A 20571-nucleotide genomic window follows, 5' to 3' on the forward strand; every position below is an offset into this window, starting at 1 on the left:
CCGTCAGCAGGCACCGGCGTGTGGGGAGAGAGAGGCTACAATAGTGGCTCCTCCCCCTGTGTGTGACTAAGCAGCAGTGCCCTGCTTCCCTGCTGCAGATTTCCTCCCTCCCATCCCCTCAGTCCATCTCCCCGCAGCCAATAGCAGTTCTCGCCCTGGGTCTGTTCTCTAATCCCCATGCTCCAGTTTCCAGCCCCCTTGCACACCTGTGAACACACTTCCCAGTCTGGGGCATATAGGGCCGTGGTATGGACTGTCTGTGTAGTTCTCACTCTGTCCCGTCTGCCACAGATCGGCCACTTCACCCACTTCCAACAGCATCAAATGCTTCCCTTCTGTCCCAGTCGATCTCCCCATCAGAGAGGGGGTTTCCCCGAATTCGGGATTCTCTCCTTTGCTTCAACTCCCCTGCCCTGGGGTGCACGTCCTGTCCTGCTTCCTCTCCTCCTCCTTCTCCCTTCTTTTTTCAGTCCTACTCAGTTACCCAGGGATCTTTATAATCCTTTCCAGTGTCCAAGGTCGTCTTCTAGTGTTCAGCTGGTGTTCTGTGAGAACTGGTGCAGCTGTAGATGTATTCCTGATGCATCCGTGGAGAGAGATGAACTCCACGCCCTCCTACTCCTCCGCCATCTTAACTCTGCCTCCAGGTTCTAAGAACATAAGATATTGGAGGGGCACAATTCAGCCCCTAAAATTTCTGAAGATAACAAAACAAATATTAAGTTCAGTCTATTCTGCTACCATCCGCATTTCTTTAACAATTAGCGTAAACAAAATTGGTAAATGGGTCCATGTTGTCTGTGTAAACTAGAAGTCTTATTGGTTCAAGGAAATAAGCAATAGCACCTAAATGTAAAATCACAGAGATTGAAAAAAGGAATCTCTGGAGTGTACTACACTGGTTTCCACTTAAGCAAATGTTTTTCTCTTTGGCTTAGATGAGACCCTTGCTCTGATTTGGAAGAGCTCATTGCATTGTTCTCCCTGACCATTCTGTATTTTGTCCTTTTTCCAGAACTCAGCCTCCCCAACCCTTTATTAGTCCCCTCTCTTTCCATCAAGCTACCTCCACCATTTTTTAAATTAAGATATAATTGACATATATATTATAGGTAATTGACACTTAATAAACATATGATTTCAGGTGTACAACATAATGATTAAAAACTTGTGTATATTGTGAAATGATTACCACAATAAGTCTAGCTAATATCCATTACCACAGAGCTAAATTTTCTTCTTGTGGTGAGAACAAAGATCTATTTTCTTAGTAATTTGCACTGGTACAGTATTATGAACTATAGTCATCATGCTGTATATTAGGTCCCAAGTACTTACATATTATAACTGGAAGTTTTAACCTTTTACTTCACGCATTTCACCTGCTTCCCACCTCCCAACACTGGAAACCACCAATAAGTTCTCTTCATCTATGAGTTTGACTTCTTGGGGTACTTTTTTTTTCAGATTCCATATGTAAATGGGAACACAAGGTATTTGTATTTCCCTGTACTTGACTTTCACTTAGCATAATACCCTCGAGGTCCATCTGTATTGTTGCAAATGAAAATATTTCATTTTTATGACTGAATAGTTCTCCACTGTATATATATATACCACTTCCTCTTCATCAGTGGGCACTTAGGTTGCTTCCACGTCTTGGCAATTGTAAATGATGATGTGAAGAATGTGAGGGTGCAGACAGCATTTCACGTTAGTGTATTTGTTTCCTTTGGATAAATGCTCAGAAGTGGAACAGATGGATCCATGAAATAGTTCTATTTTTAAATTTGGGGGGAAACCTCCATCCTGTTTGCCACAATGCCTACAGCAATTTGCGTTCCATCTAAAGGGCACAAGGATTCCCTTCTCTCCATGTCCTTGCCAACACTTGTTAATTTTTTTCCAGTTTTATTGATGTATAATTGACATACACCACTATATACATATAAGGTGTACACTACTACAGTGGTTTGACTTACCTATATTGTGAAATGAACACCGCAGTAAATTTAGTCAGCATCCCTCATCTCATTAAGAAACAATAAAAAGAGGGAGCAAAAAAGAAAAAAAAAAACTGTTTCTTTTTGCTTATTACAACTCTTTAGGATATAATTTCTGAACAAGATATATATATGGTATATATATACAGTGTTAACTATAATCACACTGCTGTACATCATATCCCTAGTACATATTTACCTTATAATGGAAGTTTGTCACTTTTGACCACTTAGATCCAGCTCCCCCTTCACTCAACCCCCTGTCTTTGGTAACCACAAATCACATCTCTTTATCTATAAGGAGTTTGGTGGTTACTATTGCTGTTGTGATGGTGGTGATGGTAGTTTTGTGGTTCCATATATAAGTGAGATCATACAGTATTTCTATTTCTCTGACTTGTATTATTTAGCCTAATATCCTCAAGGTCCATGCATGTTGCTGCAAATGGGAAGAGTTTCCTTCTATTTCAACGGAATACTTTTCCATTTGCGTATATACACCACATCTTCTTTATCCATTCATACATCCATGGATGCTTCAGTTGTTCCGTGTCTTGGCTATTATAAATAATACTTCTATGAACATGGGGGCGCTATTGTAAACAGAATATTTTTCATTTGTTTTTCAGATAATCATTGCTAGTGCATGGACACATTATTGAATTTTGTATGTTAATTTTGGGTCCTGCCACTTAATTCAGGTGGATGATTAGATCTAAGAATTTTTTGAATTCTCTATATGTAAAATACTGTCACCTGCAAATAGAGACTTGTTCTTCCTTTCCAATTCCGAGAACTTTTATTTCTTTCTGTACCCTTTTTTCTCTGGCTAGGACTCCCAATACTATGTTAAATACAAGTGGTGAGGGAGCATCCTTTTCTTGTGCCTGGTTTTAGAGGAAAAGCTTTCAGACTTTCACCACTGAGTATATTACATATGGACTTGTCATATATGGCCTTTATGTTGACGTGTGTTCCTTCTATATTGAATTTTCCAGTTTTTTTTTCATCATGAAGAGATGTTGACTTTTGTCATTTTTTTAGATGATCATGTGCTTTTTTTCCCTTCCAATTTATTAATGTATTGTAGCACATTGATTGCTTTTTTTGTATGCTGAACCATCCTAGCATCCCAGGGATAAATCCCAATGGATCATGGAGAATGATCGTTTTAATGTGCTGATGAATTCAGTTTGCTAGTATTTAAGTAAGCATTTTTGTACCTCTATTCATTGGGGATATTGGCCTGTATATTTCTGGTAGCATCCCTGTCTGGCTTTGGTATCGGGGTAATGCTGGCCTAAAAACATGAGATTGGTAGTGTTCCTTCTAAGATCTTTTGGAAGAGTTTGAGAAGAACTGGCGTTGCATCTTCTTTCAATGTTAGGTAACATTCGCCAGTGAAGACTTCTGGTCCTGGGCTTTTCTTCATTCAGAGGTTCTTCATTGCTGATTCAATCTGCTTCCTGGTCTGTTTAGATGTTCTGTTTCTTCATGAATCTGTCTTGGTGGGTTGTATGTTTCTACGAATTTCTTCTTTTCTTCCAGATGGCCAGTTTGTTGGTATACAGTGGCTCATAGTAGCCTGTTAGGTTCCTTTGTATTTTTGTGGTATCAGTTGTAATGTCTCATTTTTCATTTCTAATTGTGTTGATTTGGATCCTCTCTCTTTTTTTCCTTGGTTAGTCTAGCTAATGGTTTGTCAATTTTGCTTATCTTTTCAAAGGGCGAACTCTTAGTTTTGTTTATTCTTTCTGTTGTTTTCTCGTTCTCTATTTCACTTATTTCTGCTGTAATCTTTATTATGTCCTTCCTCGTGCTAATTTTGGGCTCAGTTTATACTACTTTTTATACTTCCTTAAGGCAAGAGTTAGGGTGTTTTTTTGAGATCTTTTGTTCTTAAAGTAGGCACTTATTGCCCTAAAATTCTCTGTTCAATCTGCTTTTGCTTTATCTCATAAATTTTGGTATGTTCTGTTCCTATTTCCATTTGTCTCTAGACATTTATTTCTCCTTTAATTTCTTCTTTGATCCATTGGTTGCTCAGAAGAGTGTTCATATCTATGCATTTGTGAATTCTCCCATTTTCTTCCAGCTATTGATCTCTAGTTTCATACCATGGTAGTCAGAGAAGATAGCTGGTGTGATTTATTTCTTCTTAAATTTGCTAATGTGGTCTCACACATGATCTATCCCAAAAAAATGTTTCATGATCGCTTGAGAAGGATGTGTATTCTGATGCTGTTGGATAGAATGTTCTATACATGTCTCCTAGGTAACTTTGGTCTCTAGTGTTGTTCAGATGCTCTCTTTGCTTATTGACTCACTGTCTGGATGACCTAAGCATTGTTGAGAATGGGGTATTAAATTCCCATTTATGATTAGGAGGTAGTTCTATTTTTAAACTTGGGGGGAACCTCGACAGTGTTTGCCACAGGGCCTTACAGCAATTTGCATTACCATCAACAGTGCACAGGTGTTCCTTCTCTCCACCTCCTGGCCAACACTTGTTAATTTTTTTCCAGTTTTATTGAGGTAAAATTGACATACACCACTATGCACATTTAAGGTATACACCATTACAATGGTTGGACTCACCTATATTGTGAAATGAACACAACAGTAAATTTAGTTAGCATCCCTCATCTCATTAAGAAACAATTAAGAGGAAGCAAAAACGAAAAACAGTTTTTTTTTCTTATGATAACTCTTTAGGATATACTTTTCTTAACAAGTTTTATATATATCACCCAAATGTGTTAACTATAGTCTCCTTCCTGTACATTGTATCCCTAGTACCTATTTATCTTATAACCAGAAGTTTGTCCCTTGTGACCACTTTGATCAAGCTCCCCCTTCCCCTAACCCCCGTCTGTGGTTACCACAAATCTCACCTCCTTTTCTGTGAGTTTGGCAGTTGCCGTTGTTGTTTTGTGGTTCCATGTATAAGTGAGATCATACAGTATTTCTCTTTCTCTGACTTGTATAATTTAGCATAATGCCCACAAGGTCCATCCATGTTGTTGGAAATGGCAAGATTTTTCTTCCTTTTAAATGGAGTAAAATTCCATTGGTACATACACCACATCTTCTTTATGCATTCACCCAGCCGTGGATGCTTCCGTTGTTCCCTGTCTTGGCTATTATGAATCATGCTGCTGTGAACATGGGGGTGCTGTTGTGAACGGAATCATTTTCTCCATTTCTTCTTCGGATCATCATTGTTAGTGCATGGACACATTACTGAATTTTGTTTGTTAATTTTGTGTCCTGCCATGTAACTCAGGTGGATGATTAGATCGAAGAATTTTTCAGATTTTCTCTATATAAAATACTGTCATCTACAAATAGAGACAGTTGTCCTTCTTTCCGATTCCAAGGCCTTTTATTTCTGTCGATAGCCTTATTTCTCTGACTAGGACTTCCAATACTGTGTTAAATACAAGTGGTGAGGAAACATCCTTTTCTTGTGCTTGATTTAGAAGAAAAGCTTTCATCCTTTCACCACTGTGTATGATATTACATATGGACTTGTCACATATGGCCTTTATGTTGAGGTGTGTTCCTTCTATACTGAATTTTCCAGAGTTTTTTTTTTAATTCTCCAGGTTTTTTAAAATCATGAACAGTTGTTGGATTTTGTCAGTTTTTTTAGATCATGTGCTTTTTTTCCCCTTCCATTTTATTAATGTAATATAGCATATTGACTTATTTTTGTGTATGCTGAACCGTCCTTGCATCCCAGGGATAAATCCCAATGGATCATGGTGAACGACCCTTTTAACGTGCTGCTGAATTCAGTTTGCTCATATTTAATTAAGCAATTTTCAGCTATATTCATTGGGGATGTTGGCCTGTACATTTCTGGTAGCATCCCTGTCTGGTTTTGGTATCAGTGTAATGCTGGTCTCACAATGTTAGTTTGTTAGCGTTCATTGTAGGATTTTTTGGAAGAGTTCAGTTAGAATTGGCATTGAGTCTTCTTTAAATGTTAGGTAACATTCACCAGTAGAGCTGCTGATGTATAGCTATTCCTGCTGTTGTATTCTTTTTGGGTTTTTTTTTTTTGGCTACCATTTGCTTGAAATATCTTTTTCCATCTCTTCCCTCACAGTCTCTGTGTGTCTTTAAAGCAAATGTAAATCTCTTATTGGCAGCATATCATTTTTCCAAGTTTTTTATCCATTCAGCTATTTAATGTCTTTTGATTGGAGAATTTAATCCATGTATGTTTAAAGTCATTATTGATTGGAAATGACTTACTATTGCCATTTCCTTAATTTCTTCTTGCTGTGGTGTAGACTCATTCCTGGTTTCTTATCCTGTTGACTGTTTTTTTCTGATGTCTTTTGGAATCCGTATGCTTGACCTCTTTATCATGTTCTTTTGTGCAGTTACTATAGGTTTCTCCCTTTTGGTTATAATGAGTCTTACATAAAATATCTTAAAATTATAACAGCTTAAACTGGTAACAACTTAACTTTAATAGCACTCCTAAACTTTACACTTTCTCCTCCCCTCCACACTTTAGGTTATTGACGTTAGTTTATATATTTTTTCTCTTCTGTTAATACTAACAAATTATTGTAGTAATTGTTATTTGAGTTATGATTATTGAGTTATTTTAACTTTTAACTTTTAAACTAGAGTTTAAGTGCATTAAGCACCTCCTTTTCATTGTTACAGAATCTAACTTTTTGACTATATACTTACCATTTCAGTTAGTTTTACACTACCTTCTTATTGTTTTATGACGTTAATTGGCCGCCTTTTACTTCCGTTCAGGGAACTCCCTTTAGCATTTCTTGTAAGCAGGTCTAGTGGTGACAAACTCCCTCCACTTATGTTTGTTTGGGAAAGTCTTTATCCATTTCTGAAGGACAGTTTTATCAGGTGTAGAATTCTAGGTTGATCAGGTTTTTGATTTCAGTATTTTGAACATACCATCCCATTCTCTCTAGGCCTGAAATTTTTCTGTTGAGAAATCTGCCTGTTACCTTATGGGGATTCCCTTGTATGTAACTTCTTTCTCTTGCCATTCTCAAAATTTTCTTTAATTTCTGCTAATAATGTGTTGTAGTGTAGCCTTATTCAGGTTCAACCTCTTTGAGGTCCTTTGTGACTCACAGATCTGGATGTCCATTTCTCTCCCCAGGTTTGGGAAGTTTTTGACCATTACTGCTTTAAATATAATTCCTGTCCCTTTCTCTTTTCCTTCTGAAATTTCCTTCTGCCATCATGCAGATATTGTTTCTTTTGATGGTGTCCCATAATTCCTGAAGGTTTTTTTCATTCCTTCCCCCCTCCCAACTCAATAATTTCAATGTCTTGCCTTCTAGATCACTGATTATTCTGCGTGGTCAAGTCTGCTTATGAACCTCTCAATTTAATTGCTCAGTTCAGTTATAGTATTTTCCTGCTCTAAGATTTCTGGATTTTTTAAAAATTTATTTATTTATGTTTGGCTGCCTTGGGTCTTCGTTGCTGCACGTGGGCTTTCTTTAGTTGCATTGAATGGGGGCTACTCTTTGTTGAGGTGTGCAGGCTTGTCATTACAGTGGCTTCTCTTGTTGTGGAGCAGGGCCTCTAGGTGCACAGGCTTCAGTAATTGTGGCTCGTGGGCTCTAGAGCGCAGGCTCAGTAGTTGTGGTGTGTGGGCTTAGTTGCTCCACGGCATGTGGGATCTTCCCAGACAAGGGCTCAAACCCATGTCCCCTGCATTGGCAGGCGGATTCTTAACCACCAGGGAAGCCCTGGATTGTTTTTAGTGGTTTTCATGTCTTTGTTGAACTTATTTGTTCATGCATTGTTTTCCTAACTTGGTTTAGCTGTCTGTGTGTTTTTGTAGTTCACTGAACTGCTTTGAGGGTTAATTTGAATTATTTGTCTGATTGTTCCTAGATCTTCATTTCTTTAGGGTTAACTTTTGGATCTGTATTAGTTTCCTTTGGTGGTGTCATGTTTACCTGCTTTTATGTGATCCTTGATTCCTTACATTGGAATCTGTGCATTTGAGTAAGTGGTCCTCTCTTCCAGACTTTACAGGTTCCCACTGTCAGAGAAAAGTTAATCACTGGTCAGCTCAGTCTGGGCTGCTGGGCATGTCTGCTGGTGATATTCTTGGGCAGGTGGTGCTTGCTATCTTGGTATATTTTTGGGTGTGACCACTGCCAAGTTCTGAGGTTCAGGGGGTGGGTGCCACTGGCTGAAAACAGTTGCATAAAACTGCTGGCTTGATTCTCTGCTCAAGTGAGGCTAGAGGATGGGCTCTGCAGTTACCTGGGTTCTCTGGTCAGGCTTACGAGGCAGTCAGGATTGGGTACTATACACAGCAAAGGTGAACCTATTAGCTTCCCTGCTCCGGCACGATAGCAGGACTGATCTCAGGGCCTGCACAGCTTGTTTTCTGGAGACCCGAATCAGGTGACTATGTACTGAATTCCCTGGTCAGGTGGGGCCAATGGTTTTATTCTGCAAAAACCATGGGATGTGCTCTCTGTGTCAAGCTCTACGGCAAGCATGGCTGTTGGATGGGCTCTACAGCTTCCGTGTGCTCTAGTTAGGTTCCCTTTGGGTAGGCTGAAGGCTGTATTCAGGAATTGGTGGGGCTGCAAATGTTTCCCTGTTGGGGCACAGTGGGAGACCCAACCGCAAGGCCAGTAAGGCTCTTTGTGGTCTTGACTCAAGTTATCCTGTGCCCCAAGTTCTCTGGCTGAACAGGGCCACTGGATTGCTCTACAGACTATCAACTCTGCCTACTGATCCTCTACTTGTGCTGCTGGGCTGTGCAGCTTCCAGGCATTCATGCCAGCCTTTCTGGTTAGGCAGGGCCAAGAGCTACACCCAACCTGCCAGCTGGCCTGTGGCTAAGCCCCCCTGCCTGGATTGGGGCAGAACAGGTTCCACAACTACTGAGGCTCTTCATTTGAGGGCCTGAATCAGATAGACATGTACCTGCCAAGTTCCTGGTCAGATTGCTCCACTGACTTGGTTCTGCAGATAAGCAAAGCTGCTCTTGGCACTTGGGCACTGCAGGTATGAACTCAATCTCTCAAGATCTGAATGCTGATGATTTTAAGCCTCTCCGCCTTCTCCATCACAGTCAGATTCCCAGTGGTCAACCCCTGAAGATTCTCCTGCACCCTCCATTGGAGACCAGAATAGCAGCTCCCACAAAGCAACCCACAGTGCTGGGTGTCACCTGGCCTCTTTTTTTTCCACAACAGGCTCACAGCAAGGTGCTGCTCCAGCCTGCGGCGGCGGGGGGACGGGACGACAGTGCAGTCAGTGTGTATCCACTCCTCTTAACCATCTAATATGGTCTGTCTTGGTCTCTGTGGCACTGGGAGATGCTTAAGCCTCATCTCCATGGCCTGGAATTCCCTCAGTGGCAGCTTGTCCATGAATAGTTGTTAGCTGGCCTTCTTGTGAGAGGGAGGAAAGTCAGGAACAACCTATGTTGCTACCTTGGTGACATCACTCTCTCTAAAATACCTTAGTATATGCAGAATGAGTCAGGATTTGTATTACAGCAGTGGTTTTCAAAGTGTGGTCCCTGAAGCAGCCATAAGTATTTTTACAGTATTTAAAAACGTATGTGGTCAGTACCTTGCTTGAAGACTAGCTTAACAATAATGACATCTCTGGCTTTTATCCTAAAAATACTAGAAGGTAAACCTAGTTTATGGTTTCTCAATTTTGGGAGTTAGAATAACCAGTTATCACAAATATATTTTCATACCAGCAGCAAAGCCAAAGCAGCCCTCTCAAACTAAAATGAAAAGTAAGGCATAAAATAGTTTCCCTTAAACATAATATTGTAAAATTAAAAGTATACTAGGGCAAAGTCCTCATGCCACTATTTGAATTCAGTTAAATTCAAAAAATAATAAGTGATTTACCCATAACTTCCTGAAGCAAATATTCAGGACGTTTTGGAAGAGAATGGTTTACCAAGTTACACATTCCATTTGACTTCTGTCTCTGTAACTTGTTTGCTGGGATGATCCTGGATAAGCAGCTTAATCTGATTTGGTTATGTCATCTATAAAAATAAGTGCCTACTCCATTGCCTAACTAACAATAGGTACTTATCACATAAATGTTAGCTTCTCTTCCCTTTCTTACTGCTTTAAATCCTTAAAATGAGGTCACTTTATGGATAGTTCCAAAGATTTCCTTCATCCTTAAATTTTTTAATTTCCTTATAATGACCTTTGCCAATTTTGTTTCTGTTGCCATTTTTTCCCCTCTTCCAGTTAATTCTGAAACAAAGTATAAATTTAACAGGGCTTTTCCTGGGCCCTAAACCGCATTTTTCTTGTCTATTGAAAACTATTAATAGTTTGTCTTTTGGCAAGTAAATCCCCAAATCAATATCCTACTGTCTTTTGGCATGTATCCCTTCCCCCACCAAAACAAAAGAGAAATCCCTCGTCTGGAGATCATAGGCTCAGAATAGCAAAGAGTAATGAGTAAATTTTTTTTTTTTTTTTTTTTACAAGAAAAGATACTCCTGCAGGTCAAGGGTAAATTAAACTCCCCACTGGAGAGGTTTCCTTATGAACACAGGCCTTAACTTCCTGCCTATTACTGCCAATGTATCCTCTCCCCCAAATATTCTGAGTTCTTCAACCTTGAAGTTAAACTCTGGTACACAGTCGACCCTTGAACAACACGGGTTTGCACTGTGCAGGTCCACTTATACACAGACTGTTTTTCAATAAATAAGCAGAACAGTATTACATAATCAGTGGTTCGATGATCTCTGATGTGGAATTATGGATATGGAGGGCTAACTGTAAAGTTGTACGTGGACTTGAGACTGTACAGAGGGTCAGCTCCCCTAAACCCTCATTGTTCAAGGGTCAACTGTATTTGAATGTTATAGTTCCACTTGAAAGATGGTGTTTGAAGCTGCTATTACATAATTCTTGGCATCCAGTAGCCAGTTGAGACAAAAAGGAATATGGGTCCTTCTAATATAATATGAATATGATTAGCATTAAAAAAAAATCACTTGGGATATAAGTCGAGGTATTTTTTATTTATGACATATGTACATACGTACAAAATTGGCTTTCCAATACATCATCCTGCATAGTATCTTAAAAAACAATACCATGTTCTGGGAGTAAAAATCTAAGTTTCTTAATTTATGTATAACCTAACATCTTTTAGAACACAGAATATTACCAATTTGGCTTCACAGAACACAAACTCCTGTTTAGAATTTTTTCTAGCCAAGGAACAAAATAAATTCAACATCTTAAATTAATTTAGCTGACCCTGAGTATATTACTAATTTGCATAACTTGAATTAATGTATATAATACACTTTCATCTGTACTGTTATCTACTTATATTTATCATACTACCATTTTGTCTATATCCATTCATCTCAATTTTCTACCTCATTAATCCTTGAGAGAAAGAACAAAGAATGGGGAAGTAATAATAGGAGATTCAGAGGAGAAAACTACAGGTATTAGCTCAAACTTTTCCACCCAGAAGTCTGGGGCCCAGCTCTAAGTCCAGGGTTACCTGATAAACTTAATAACAAGACGATATTGATCTGAGTAATCTGAGTACCTTCTGTCAATTGAGGCTGATGTAAAATTACTCTTCCTGCATTTCTTCCTGTTCTCTTTCACAACACTTAATGAAAAAGTATACAAACTGAGCTTCCCTGGTGGTGCAGTGGTTGAGAGTCCGCCTGCCGATGCAGGGGACACGGGTTCGTGCCCCGGTCTGGGAGGATCCCACGTGCCGCGGAGCGGCTGGGCCCGTGGGCCATGGCCGCTGAGGATTGCGCATCCGGAGCCTGTGCTCCGCAACGGGAGAGGCCATAGAGGTGAGGGGCCTGCGTACCGCCAAAAAAAAAAAAAAAAAAAGTATACAACTTATCAAATTCAGTAAGTAGTTCTGGGAGCACTTCAAAAGAAAAGAAAACACAAACGAGACCAAGATAGTAGTGGCAAAGAACTGTGTTAAAGATAGGTTGTCCCAAGATGCTTGAGGGTAAAACTCCCCAGCTCAACGCTCCCAAAAAATGCTAGTGCAAGAATTATAAGGAAACAAGCAAGAAAAGAACAGGGCAGCTGGATGATTGGTGAAGGGAGCCGTGGCCTTAGGTTGATGACCAGCATATCTCATGCCAAAATACCAACAGTAAAAGACCTCCTGGCTCACGCTGCCCTGGTGTGTGAGAGGTAATGAGTTACTTTTCTTGCCCCTTGTACAAGAGGGAAATCCAAGAATGAAAAAGTAAACAAGAGGCTGGGAAAGTTGACTGTGGAGTCAGTCATGCACTGATGCCTTTCAAAGATAACTCTGGGCCAAAGAAGGAATAAGGGGCCAGAACGAGATCATGTATTTATCTTTTCCATCTGCCCTTCCCTAGTCCTCACCCACTCACAGAGAGCAGAGGGTGCAAATTACCTGGTGCAGGGAAATCATCTGCACCCAAACCACAGAATAACTCTGCCATTGCTGTTTGGGGATTCGAAGAAAACTGTCCTCTAATGGGATGTCAATGTTAATGATTCTACGAAAACCACCCTCAAAAACATAAACTAAGATATTTGAGACTTCGTAAAATAAAAAGAAAATTTTATCTTTAGGATCTGTAAAATTTCCCTATAATAGGGGAAAAAGCAGAAATATGAACTATGGACATATGTTCCTTCATTTCTAACAGTGATGTGTCATCAGGCCAGTGCCATGATAAAGGGTAGCTTTTTAAAATAAAGGATAAAAACAAATGGTAGAGAAAGGCTTCTCTTATTCACGAAAGACGGAGAAAACATGAGATGAAGTGTTCCATAAATACCAATAAAAAGGGAATATAAGTATTCCTGTGTCCCTATTATGCTATAGCAACCAGCTACATCTCTCTTCTTTCTCTCATTACTTTTAATGACACAGAAGACTGAATGACAACTATATAGTGCATAGAAATTAACACATAACACAGATGGAAAATTAGTAATCTCATCCTCAGGTAAAAAAAATAGAAATCAAACAAGTACTTGAAATATTAATACAAAGCAAACATGACATGAAATGACAGCACAGGATGACAGCTTCAATACCTTAAAAGATTTTATAAGATTGTGCTGATTCTTTTACATCTAAAGAACTATATAGAAGAGTAAATAAAAATTAAATTACGCTTATATAAGAAACTATCTTCAAAAAGTTATTTGAACCTTCATATATAGAGTTCAAAAGTATATGATGAACTATTTTTGATTTGTATAATTCCCAAAATGGTAAAATATATTATCTGGGGGAAAAAGAAGCTTTCATTAAATACAAACATAATGGACTAAATAAACCAGGTTCACTATAAAATCGTTTCTTGGAAAACTTCCCATAAAAAGTAAAGGCAGAATGGCACGAAGTTAGAAAAGCTGTGTTTAAGGCAAACTAAATAAGTAACCTTAAAGTAAGTCATATGATCCCATGAACAACAAAGTAATTTCCTCTCAAAAATTTCTCTATTACAGTTGGAGAAATGAATTAAAGCAGAAATAATGGCTGTTGTCAGAGTTACCTGGAAGCACTGAATACCATTATGCAAAAAACCCCAAATGCTTCTAATTTAAATATGCTTGACTCATTTGCCCATTAGTTGTCATAGAGCAATGAAAAAAAAAATGCATTATCCCAGTGTTCATCGTACAGTATGAATGTGAAATGCTGAAACATTAAAAAAAAAAAAAAAGAAGAATTTTTCAGGCTATGTGTATAACATGATAACCAAAAAGAAAATGATCGATTCTGTTATTCTGGCCTATGTTAAAAACAGGCATAGACAAGTGCACCATCTCCCTACAAGTAGGTGTCTTAGAGTCTCTTGTTGAGCACATGGCTTAGCATCAGACCTGTGATCACATGGACACACGAAAAGCTTCCAAGACGGACAGGGAAGAGATTAATCATGAATTAAAAGAAACAACGCTTTTAAACAGTGTTCGGTAAACATGTTCTTTAGTCAATTATTTCTTAAAAAAAAAAATAATCAAGTACATATCATTAAGTTAAATATCTTAGCACATGAATTTGCACCTTATAAATCTGGTGTATCAAACTGTCCTATAAAAATATTCATATATTTTTTGAAAACTATGGTACGTGCAATTATATAATCAGAAAAAGGATCTGTTTCTTTTCATCTACTGGAATGACACCATGCCTTTCTAAGAAAAAAACTGCAGCCTACAGGAAAATGATCAAAACAGCTGGACTGACTGAAGTTGTCCAGTTTAAGGGACTGTCTCTTCTCCACCAGCAGCTCAAAGTTAGCAAGTGTCAGTATCCCAGGCCAGCCTTCTCACATGGTCCCGGGGGACAGGCGCTGTTTATACATGCCTGCTACTGCTTTGGCTGCACTGTAGATCATCTGCCGACGAGACATGCCAGTGAAAGTCATATGCCAATCAGTCCGGCTGACATTGAGTAAGCTCTTCTCCAGGACTTCGCCCACTGTCACCAAAAGGCCCGACCACCTCAGACTGTAGTCCTGGGGAGTTAGACTTTGAGCCTAAGGAAAAAAGAAATCGATATTTTAATACATTAAAAAACATCACTGGAAGTAGTTATGTCATAAGTGACATTTCAAAGTCTCTCAGGTTACTTCTCATAGAGATTATGACAGACCCTGAGAAACACGGCTATGCTGCCAAATGTATGAAGTTACAAGGCTACAAAAAAAACACAAAACAATATTGCACACATGGACGTGATTTACAATGTCCACACTAAGCTCATTTTGTTGTTTAAATACAATCTTAAGTCTTAAAGCTAATGACTCTATCTAACAGAGCTCAGTGTCAGAGGGCCTAAGTGTCAGTTCTATATTCAGTGTCATTTTAGGTTAATAAGATTAGTGCTAAAATAGAAATGTTACTTTTATCTTTTTACAGTAATAAAATTCCTTACAATTACAAGAAAGAGAGATAATACTGCATATTAAGGCTTCAACCCTATCAGAAAAGAATTGTTAAATTAATCTGCAGAAGAGTATTCCTGGAAACTTCATTTATGTGTGAATAAGTTAGTACCAATATATATCAAATAACATCCAGTCCAGGAGAGAGCATCAACCACTGTTACATCACTTGTACTCGACCCAGCCTACATCTGCTCCGTGGCAATCATTTATTCACCTACACAGGAATGAAAAAATAAACTCACTGCCTGATATCCAAGAATGATATAGTTTTTTGGCTTTAGGGTGGTAAGTATAGTCCAGAGGAGTATATCCATATGTAGAAAGGATCCATGCAGTGATTCCCAAATGTGCTATATATTACAATCGCCTGAGATGCATTTTTTTTTTTTTTTTTTAACAAAACCACTTTTCATGCTCCACCTAAGACCAATGAATTGGAAACTCACAGATGGTTCCAAGAGAAAGAGCACAATACTTATAAAATAGTTTCTGAGAAATTTTGCTGGGGAGCCTGCTCTGTCTTCCCTTCCACAGGGCACACTGCACTATCGGTATTCTATGTTTTACAGAGAGACAGTAGATAAACCACTGTGTTTCTCAAATGCGATGTGCACATGAAGCATCTGGGGAGCTTCTACAGTTGCAGATCCTAATTCCACAGCCTTAGGTTAGGGCCCAAGAGTACTTTTTTTTTAAGACTAAATGGGCAATGCACAAATCCTTTTTTTCCAGTTTTGAGATAAAACTGACATATATCACTATTTAAGTTTAAGATGTACACCACAATGGTTTCACTTACATTTATTGCGAAATGATTACCATGATAATGACCCCATATTCAGATACAATAAAAAGAAGCAAAAAAAGAAAAAAACCTTTTTTCTTTATGACAAGACCTCTTAAGATCTACTCTCTTAACAACTTTCACATAGCATACAATAGTGTTAACTACAGTCACCATCCTATGCATCATATCCTCAGTACTTATTTCTCCCGTAACTGGAAGTCTGTACCTTATGACCACCTTTCTCCTACCACCCTTCCTCAAGCGTGCATTTTTAACAAGTTCCCAGGTGATGATTATGATGCTAGGCCTAGGATCATACTTTTGAGGATCAAAATACTTGACATTATCAGCTAACATCTAGAAACTGGGTTTTTAATTGGGGGAGGAGGGATCATTTATATTTGTTCAACCAGCATAAACTGTATAAAAATTTTTCCTGATTTTCACTAATATATTGATATATGCTGATTATAATCCCCTTAAGGGCTGATTTCTAGTCTCTTAAATTCTCTTAAAGAATTTCAACTACAAGGGAACATAGAATTGAACATCTTGCAGTGGATAAAACAAGAAACAGCATAGAACTGAAGAGCAAGGACAAGAGGAAGGAATCTCAATACCTATACTTTTGTATCTCAACTTTGTACCTTGTGAAAGAAATGAAATGACAGCAGAAATGGCAAAACAAAAAGCAAACGACACTCTTTGAATACCACTGTTCACAGTTAACCACATTAAGAGCCTGTGTATACTTTTCCAGGCCTTTTTGTCCTATTCATTTATATACATTTTAAAGTATATATGGGTATATGTGTGTGTATATATATGGATACTACATGCAGTTTATTTTCACTTAGCAATGTCATAGAAGAATTTGAATATTACTATATATAGTTTTATTAGTATATATACTTTTGATGCTTTGTTCCTTGAGCATAATGTCTCTTTCCAATATATATTTTTAAAAACAGAATAAAAATTGTCCTTGCAGTGATCAGACATCTAGCAAGAGTCACCAACGTTTTCTGAAAAGGGTCACGTAGTAAATATCTTAGGCTTTGTGGGCCAGACAGTCTCTATAGCAACTACTCAATTCTCCTGCTATAGCAAAAAAGCAGCTATAAACAGTATGTAAACAAATGGGCCCAAGTATGTTCTTTACAAAAAAAAACTTCTTTACAAAAACAGGGGTCAGGCCAGATTTGGCTGTAAGACTTTTTTCTTTTTTCTTGTGCTAGTCCCTGATTTCAAGCAATGTAAGAATGACAGTGACAGAAGCAGCCTTACAATTAATTACAAGGTTCCTAATGTTTTACCATTAGATCTGATTTTTGCTTTGACTTTCCAGTATACACATACCCTTCTAATCCTAATTAGCTAAGAGTTATTAGCACGGTTGTAATTTCTTTTTTTTTCTTTTTAATTTTTATTGGAGTGTAATTGATTTACAACATTGTGTTAGTTTCAGGTGTACAGTGAAGTGAATCAGTTATACATGTATCCACTCTTTTTTAGATTCCTTTCCATTATAGGCCATTAGAGAGTACTGAATAGAGTTCCCTGTGGTATACAGTGGGTTCTTATTTTAGTTATCTATTTCATATATAGTAGTGTTTATATGTCAATCCCAATCTCCCAATTTATCCCTTCCCCCCTACCCCCCCTTGGTAACCGTAAGTTTGTTTTCTACATCTGTGACTGTTTCTGTTGTAAATATGTTCCTTTGTACCCTTTTTGTATATTCCACATACAAGCTATATCATATGATATTTTTCTTTCTCTGTCGTACTTAGTATGGCAATCTCTAGGTCCATCCATGTTGCTGCAAATGGCATTATTTTGATCTTTTTTATGGCTGCATAATATTCCATTGTATACATGTACCACATCTTCTTTATCCATTCATCTATCAATGGACATTTAGATTGCTTCCATGTCCTGGCTATTATAAATAGTGCTGCAATGAACATTGAGGTGCATGTATCTTTTCAAATTATGGTTTGCTTCCGGATATATGCCCAAGAGTGGATTGCTGGATCATATATTAGCTCTATTTTTAGTTTTTTAAGGAACCTCAACATTATTCTCCATGTGGCTGTACTAATTTACATTCCCACCAACAGTGTAGGAGGGTTTCCTTTTCTCCACACCCTCTCCAGCATTTATTATTTGCAGTCTTTTTGATGATGGCCATTCTGACTGGTGTGAGGTGGAACCTCACTGTAGTTTTGATTTGCATTTCTCTAATGATTAATGATGTTGGGCATCTTTTCATGTGCTTTTTAGCCATCTGTATGTCTTCTTTGTAGAAATGTCTATTTGGGTCTTCCGCCCATTTTTTTTGATTGGGTTTTTTTTTTTTTTATATTGAGCTGCATGAACTGTATATTTTGGAGATTAATCCTTTGTCGGCTGCTTCATTTGCAAATACCTTCTCGCATTCTGAGGGCTGTCTATTCATTTTGTTTATGGTTTCCTTTGCTGTGCAAAAGCTTTTAAGTTTAATTAGGTCCCATTTGTTTATTTTTGATTTTATTTCCATTACTCTAAGAGGTGGATTGAAAAAGATCTTGCTGTGATTTATGTCAAAGAGTGTTCTGCCTGTTTTCCTCTAAGAGTTTTATAGTATACGGTCTTACATTTAGGTCTTTAATCCATTTTGAGTTTATTTTTGTGTATGGTGTTAGAGAATGTTCTAATTTCATTCTTTTACATGTAGCTGTCCAGTTTTCCCAGCACCACTTACTGAAGAGACTGTCTTCTCCATTGTATATCCTTGCCGCCTTTGGCATAGATTAGTTGACCATAGGTGCATGGGTTTATCTCTGGGCTTTCTATCCTGTTCCATTGATCTATATTTCTGTTTTTGTGCCAGTACCATACTGTCTTGATTACTGTAGCTTTGTAATATAGTCTGAAGTCAGACAGCCTGATTCCTCCAGCTCCGTTTTTCTTTCTTGAGATTGCTTTGGCTATTTGGGGTCTTTTGTGTTTCCACACAAATTGTAAAATTTTTTGTTCTAATTCTGTGAAAAATGCCATTGGTAATTTGATAGGGATTGCATTAAATCTGTAGATTGCTTTGGGTAGTATAGTCATTTTCACAATATTGATTCTTCCAATCCAAGAACATGGTATATCTCTCCACCTGTTCGTGTAATCTTTGATTTCTTTCATCAGTATCTTACAGTTTTCTGAGTACACGTCTTTTACCTCATTAGGTAGGTTTATTCCTAGGTATTTTATTCTTTTTGATGCGATGGTAAATGGGGTTGTTTCCTTAATTTCTCTTTCTGACCTTTCATTGTTAGTGTATAGGAATACAAGAGATTCCTGTGTATTAATTTTGTATCCTGCATCTTTACCAAATTCTTTGATTAGCTCTAGTAGTTTTCTGGTAGCATCTTTAGGATTTTGTATGTATAGTATCATGTCATCTGCAAACAGTGACAGTTTTACTTCTTCTCTTCCAATTTGGATTCCTTTTATTTCTTTTACTTCTCTGATTGCCATGGCTAGGACTTCCAAAACTATGTTGAATAACAGTCGTGAGAATGGACATCCTTGTCTTGTTCCTGATCTTAGAGGAAATGCTTTCAGTTTTTCACCGTTGAGAATGATGGTTGCTGTGGGTTTGTCGTATATGGCCGGTATTATGTTGAGGTAGGTTCCCTCTATTCCCATTTTCTGGAGTTTTTATCATAAGCAGGTGTTGAATTTTGTCAAAAGCTTTTTCTGCATCTATTGAGATGATCATATGGTTTTTATTCTTCAGCTTGTTAATGTGATGTATCACACTGATTTGTGGAAACTGAAAAAACCTTGCATCCCTGGATAAATCCCACTTGATCATGGTGTATAATCCTTTTAATGTGTTGTTTGATTCTGTTTCCTAGTATTTTGTTTAGGATATTTGTGTCTATGTTCATCACTGATATCGGCCTGTAATTTTCTTTTTTTTGTGATAACTTTGTCTGGTTTTGGTAGCAGGGTGATGGTGGCCTTGTAGAATGAGCTTAGGAGTGTTCTTTCCTCTGCAATTTTTTGGAAGAGTTTCAGAAGGGTAGGTGTCAACTATTCTCTGAATGTTTGATAGAATTCACCTGTGAAGCCATCTGGTCCTGGCCTTTTGTTTGCTGTTAGATTTTTAATCACAGTTTCAACTTCAGTACTTGTGAGTCATATTTTCTATTTCTTCCTGGTTCAGTTTTGGAAGGCTATACCTTTCTTATCTGTCCATTTTTTCTAGGTTGTCCATTTTATTGGCATATAGTTGCTTGTAGTAGTCTCTTATGATCCTTTGTATTTCTGTAGCATCTGTTGTAACCTCTTTTTCATTTCTAATTTTATTGATTTGCACCCTCCCCTTTTTTTCTTGATGAGTCTGGCTAAAGATTTATCAATTTTGTTTATCTTTTCAAAGAACCAGCTTTTAGTTTCATTGATCTTTTCTATTTTTTTCTTCATCTCTATTTTATTGGGTTGGCCCAAAAGTTCTTTCAGTTTTAGGTAAAAATAAAAGACACAGTTTTTCATTTTCACCAAGAATTTTATTGAACACTGTATTTACTAACCGAATGAACTTTTTGGCCAACCCAATACTTATTTTTGCTCTGATCTTTATGATTTATTTCCTTTTGCTAATTTAGGGGTTTTTTTTTTTTTTTTTTTTGGTCCTCCTTCTCTAGTTGCCCAACAAGGTGGAAATTTTAAAAAGTTATGAAGACATAGGGGAATAAAGTAAATTTTGATTGGGATGAAACAGAGGAAACAGGAGATTCACAGAACTTATCCCAGCAGGGTGGAAATCTTCAGATGGCCAT

General features: G+C 37.8%; 1 protein-coding gene across 2 annotated transcripts in view; it reads right to left on the bottom strand.

Annotated features, from left to right (window-relative positions):
- Positions 1-12897: 12897 nt before the first annotated feature.
- PRRC1 (proline rich coiled-coil 1) overlaps positions 12898-20571 on the bottom strand; it is a 41983-nt gene continuing 34309 nt past the window's right edge. For both annotated transcript variants that reach the window (XM_024757180.1, XM_024757179.1), the window contains exon 9: positions 12898-14550. In XM_024757180.1, coding sequence (XP_024612948.1) covers positions 14341-14550 — 210 coding nt within the window. In that variant the 3' untranslated portion in view covers positions 12898-14340. The remainder of the gene's footprint in view (positions 14551-20571) is intronic.

This window comes from Neophocaena asiaeorientalis, unplaced genomic scaffold (genome assembly GCF_003031525.2).
Source record: "Neophocaena asiaeorientalis asiaeorientalis breed wild unplaced genomic scaffold, Neophocaena_asiaeorientalis_V1.1 scaffold149, whole genome shotgun sequence".
NCBI classification, from domain to species: Eukaryota; Metazoa; Chordata; class Mammalia; order Artiodactyla; family Phocoenidae; genus Neophocaena; species Neophocaena asiaeorientalis.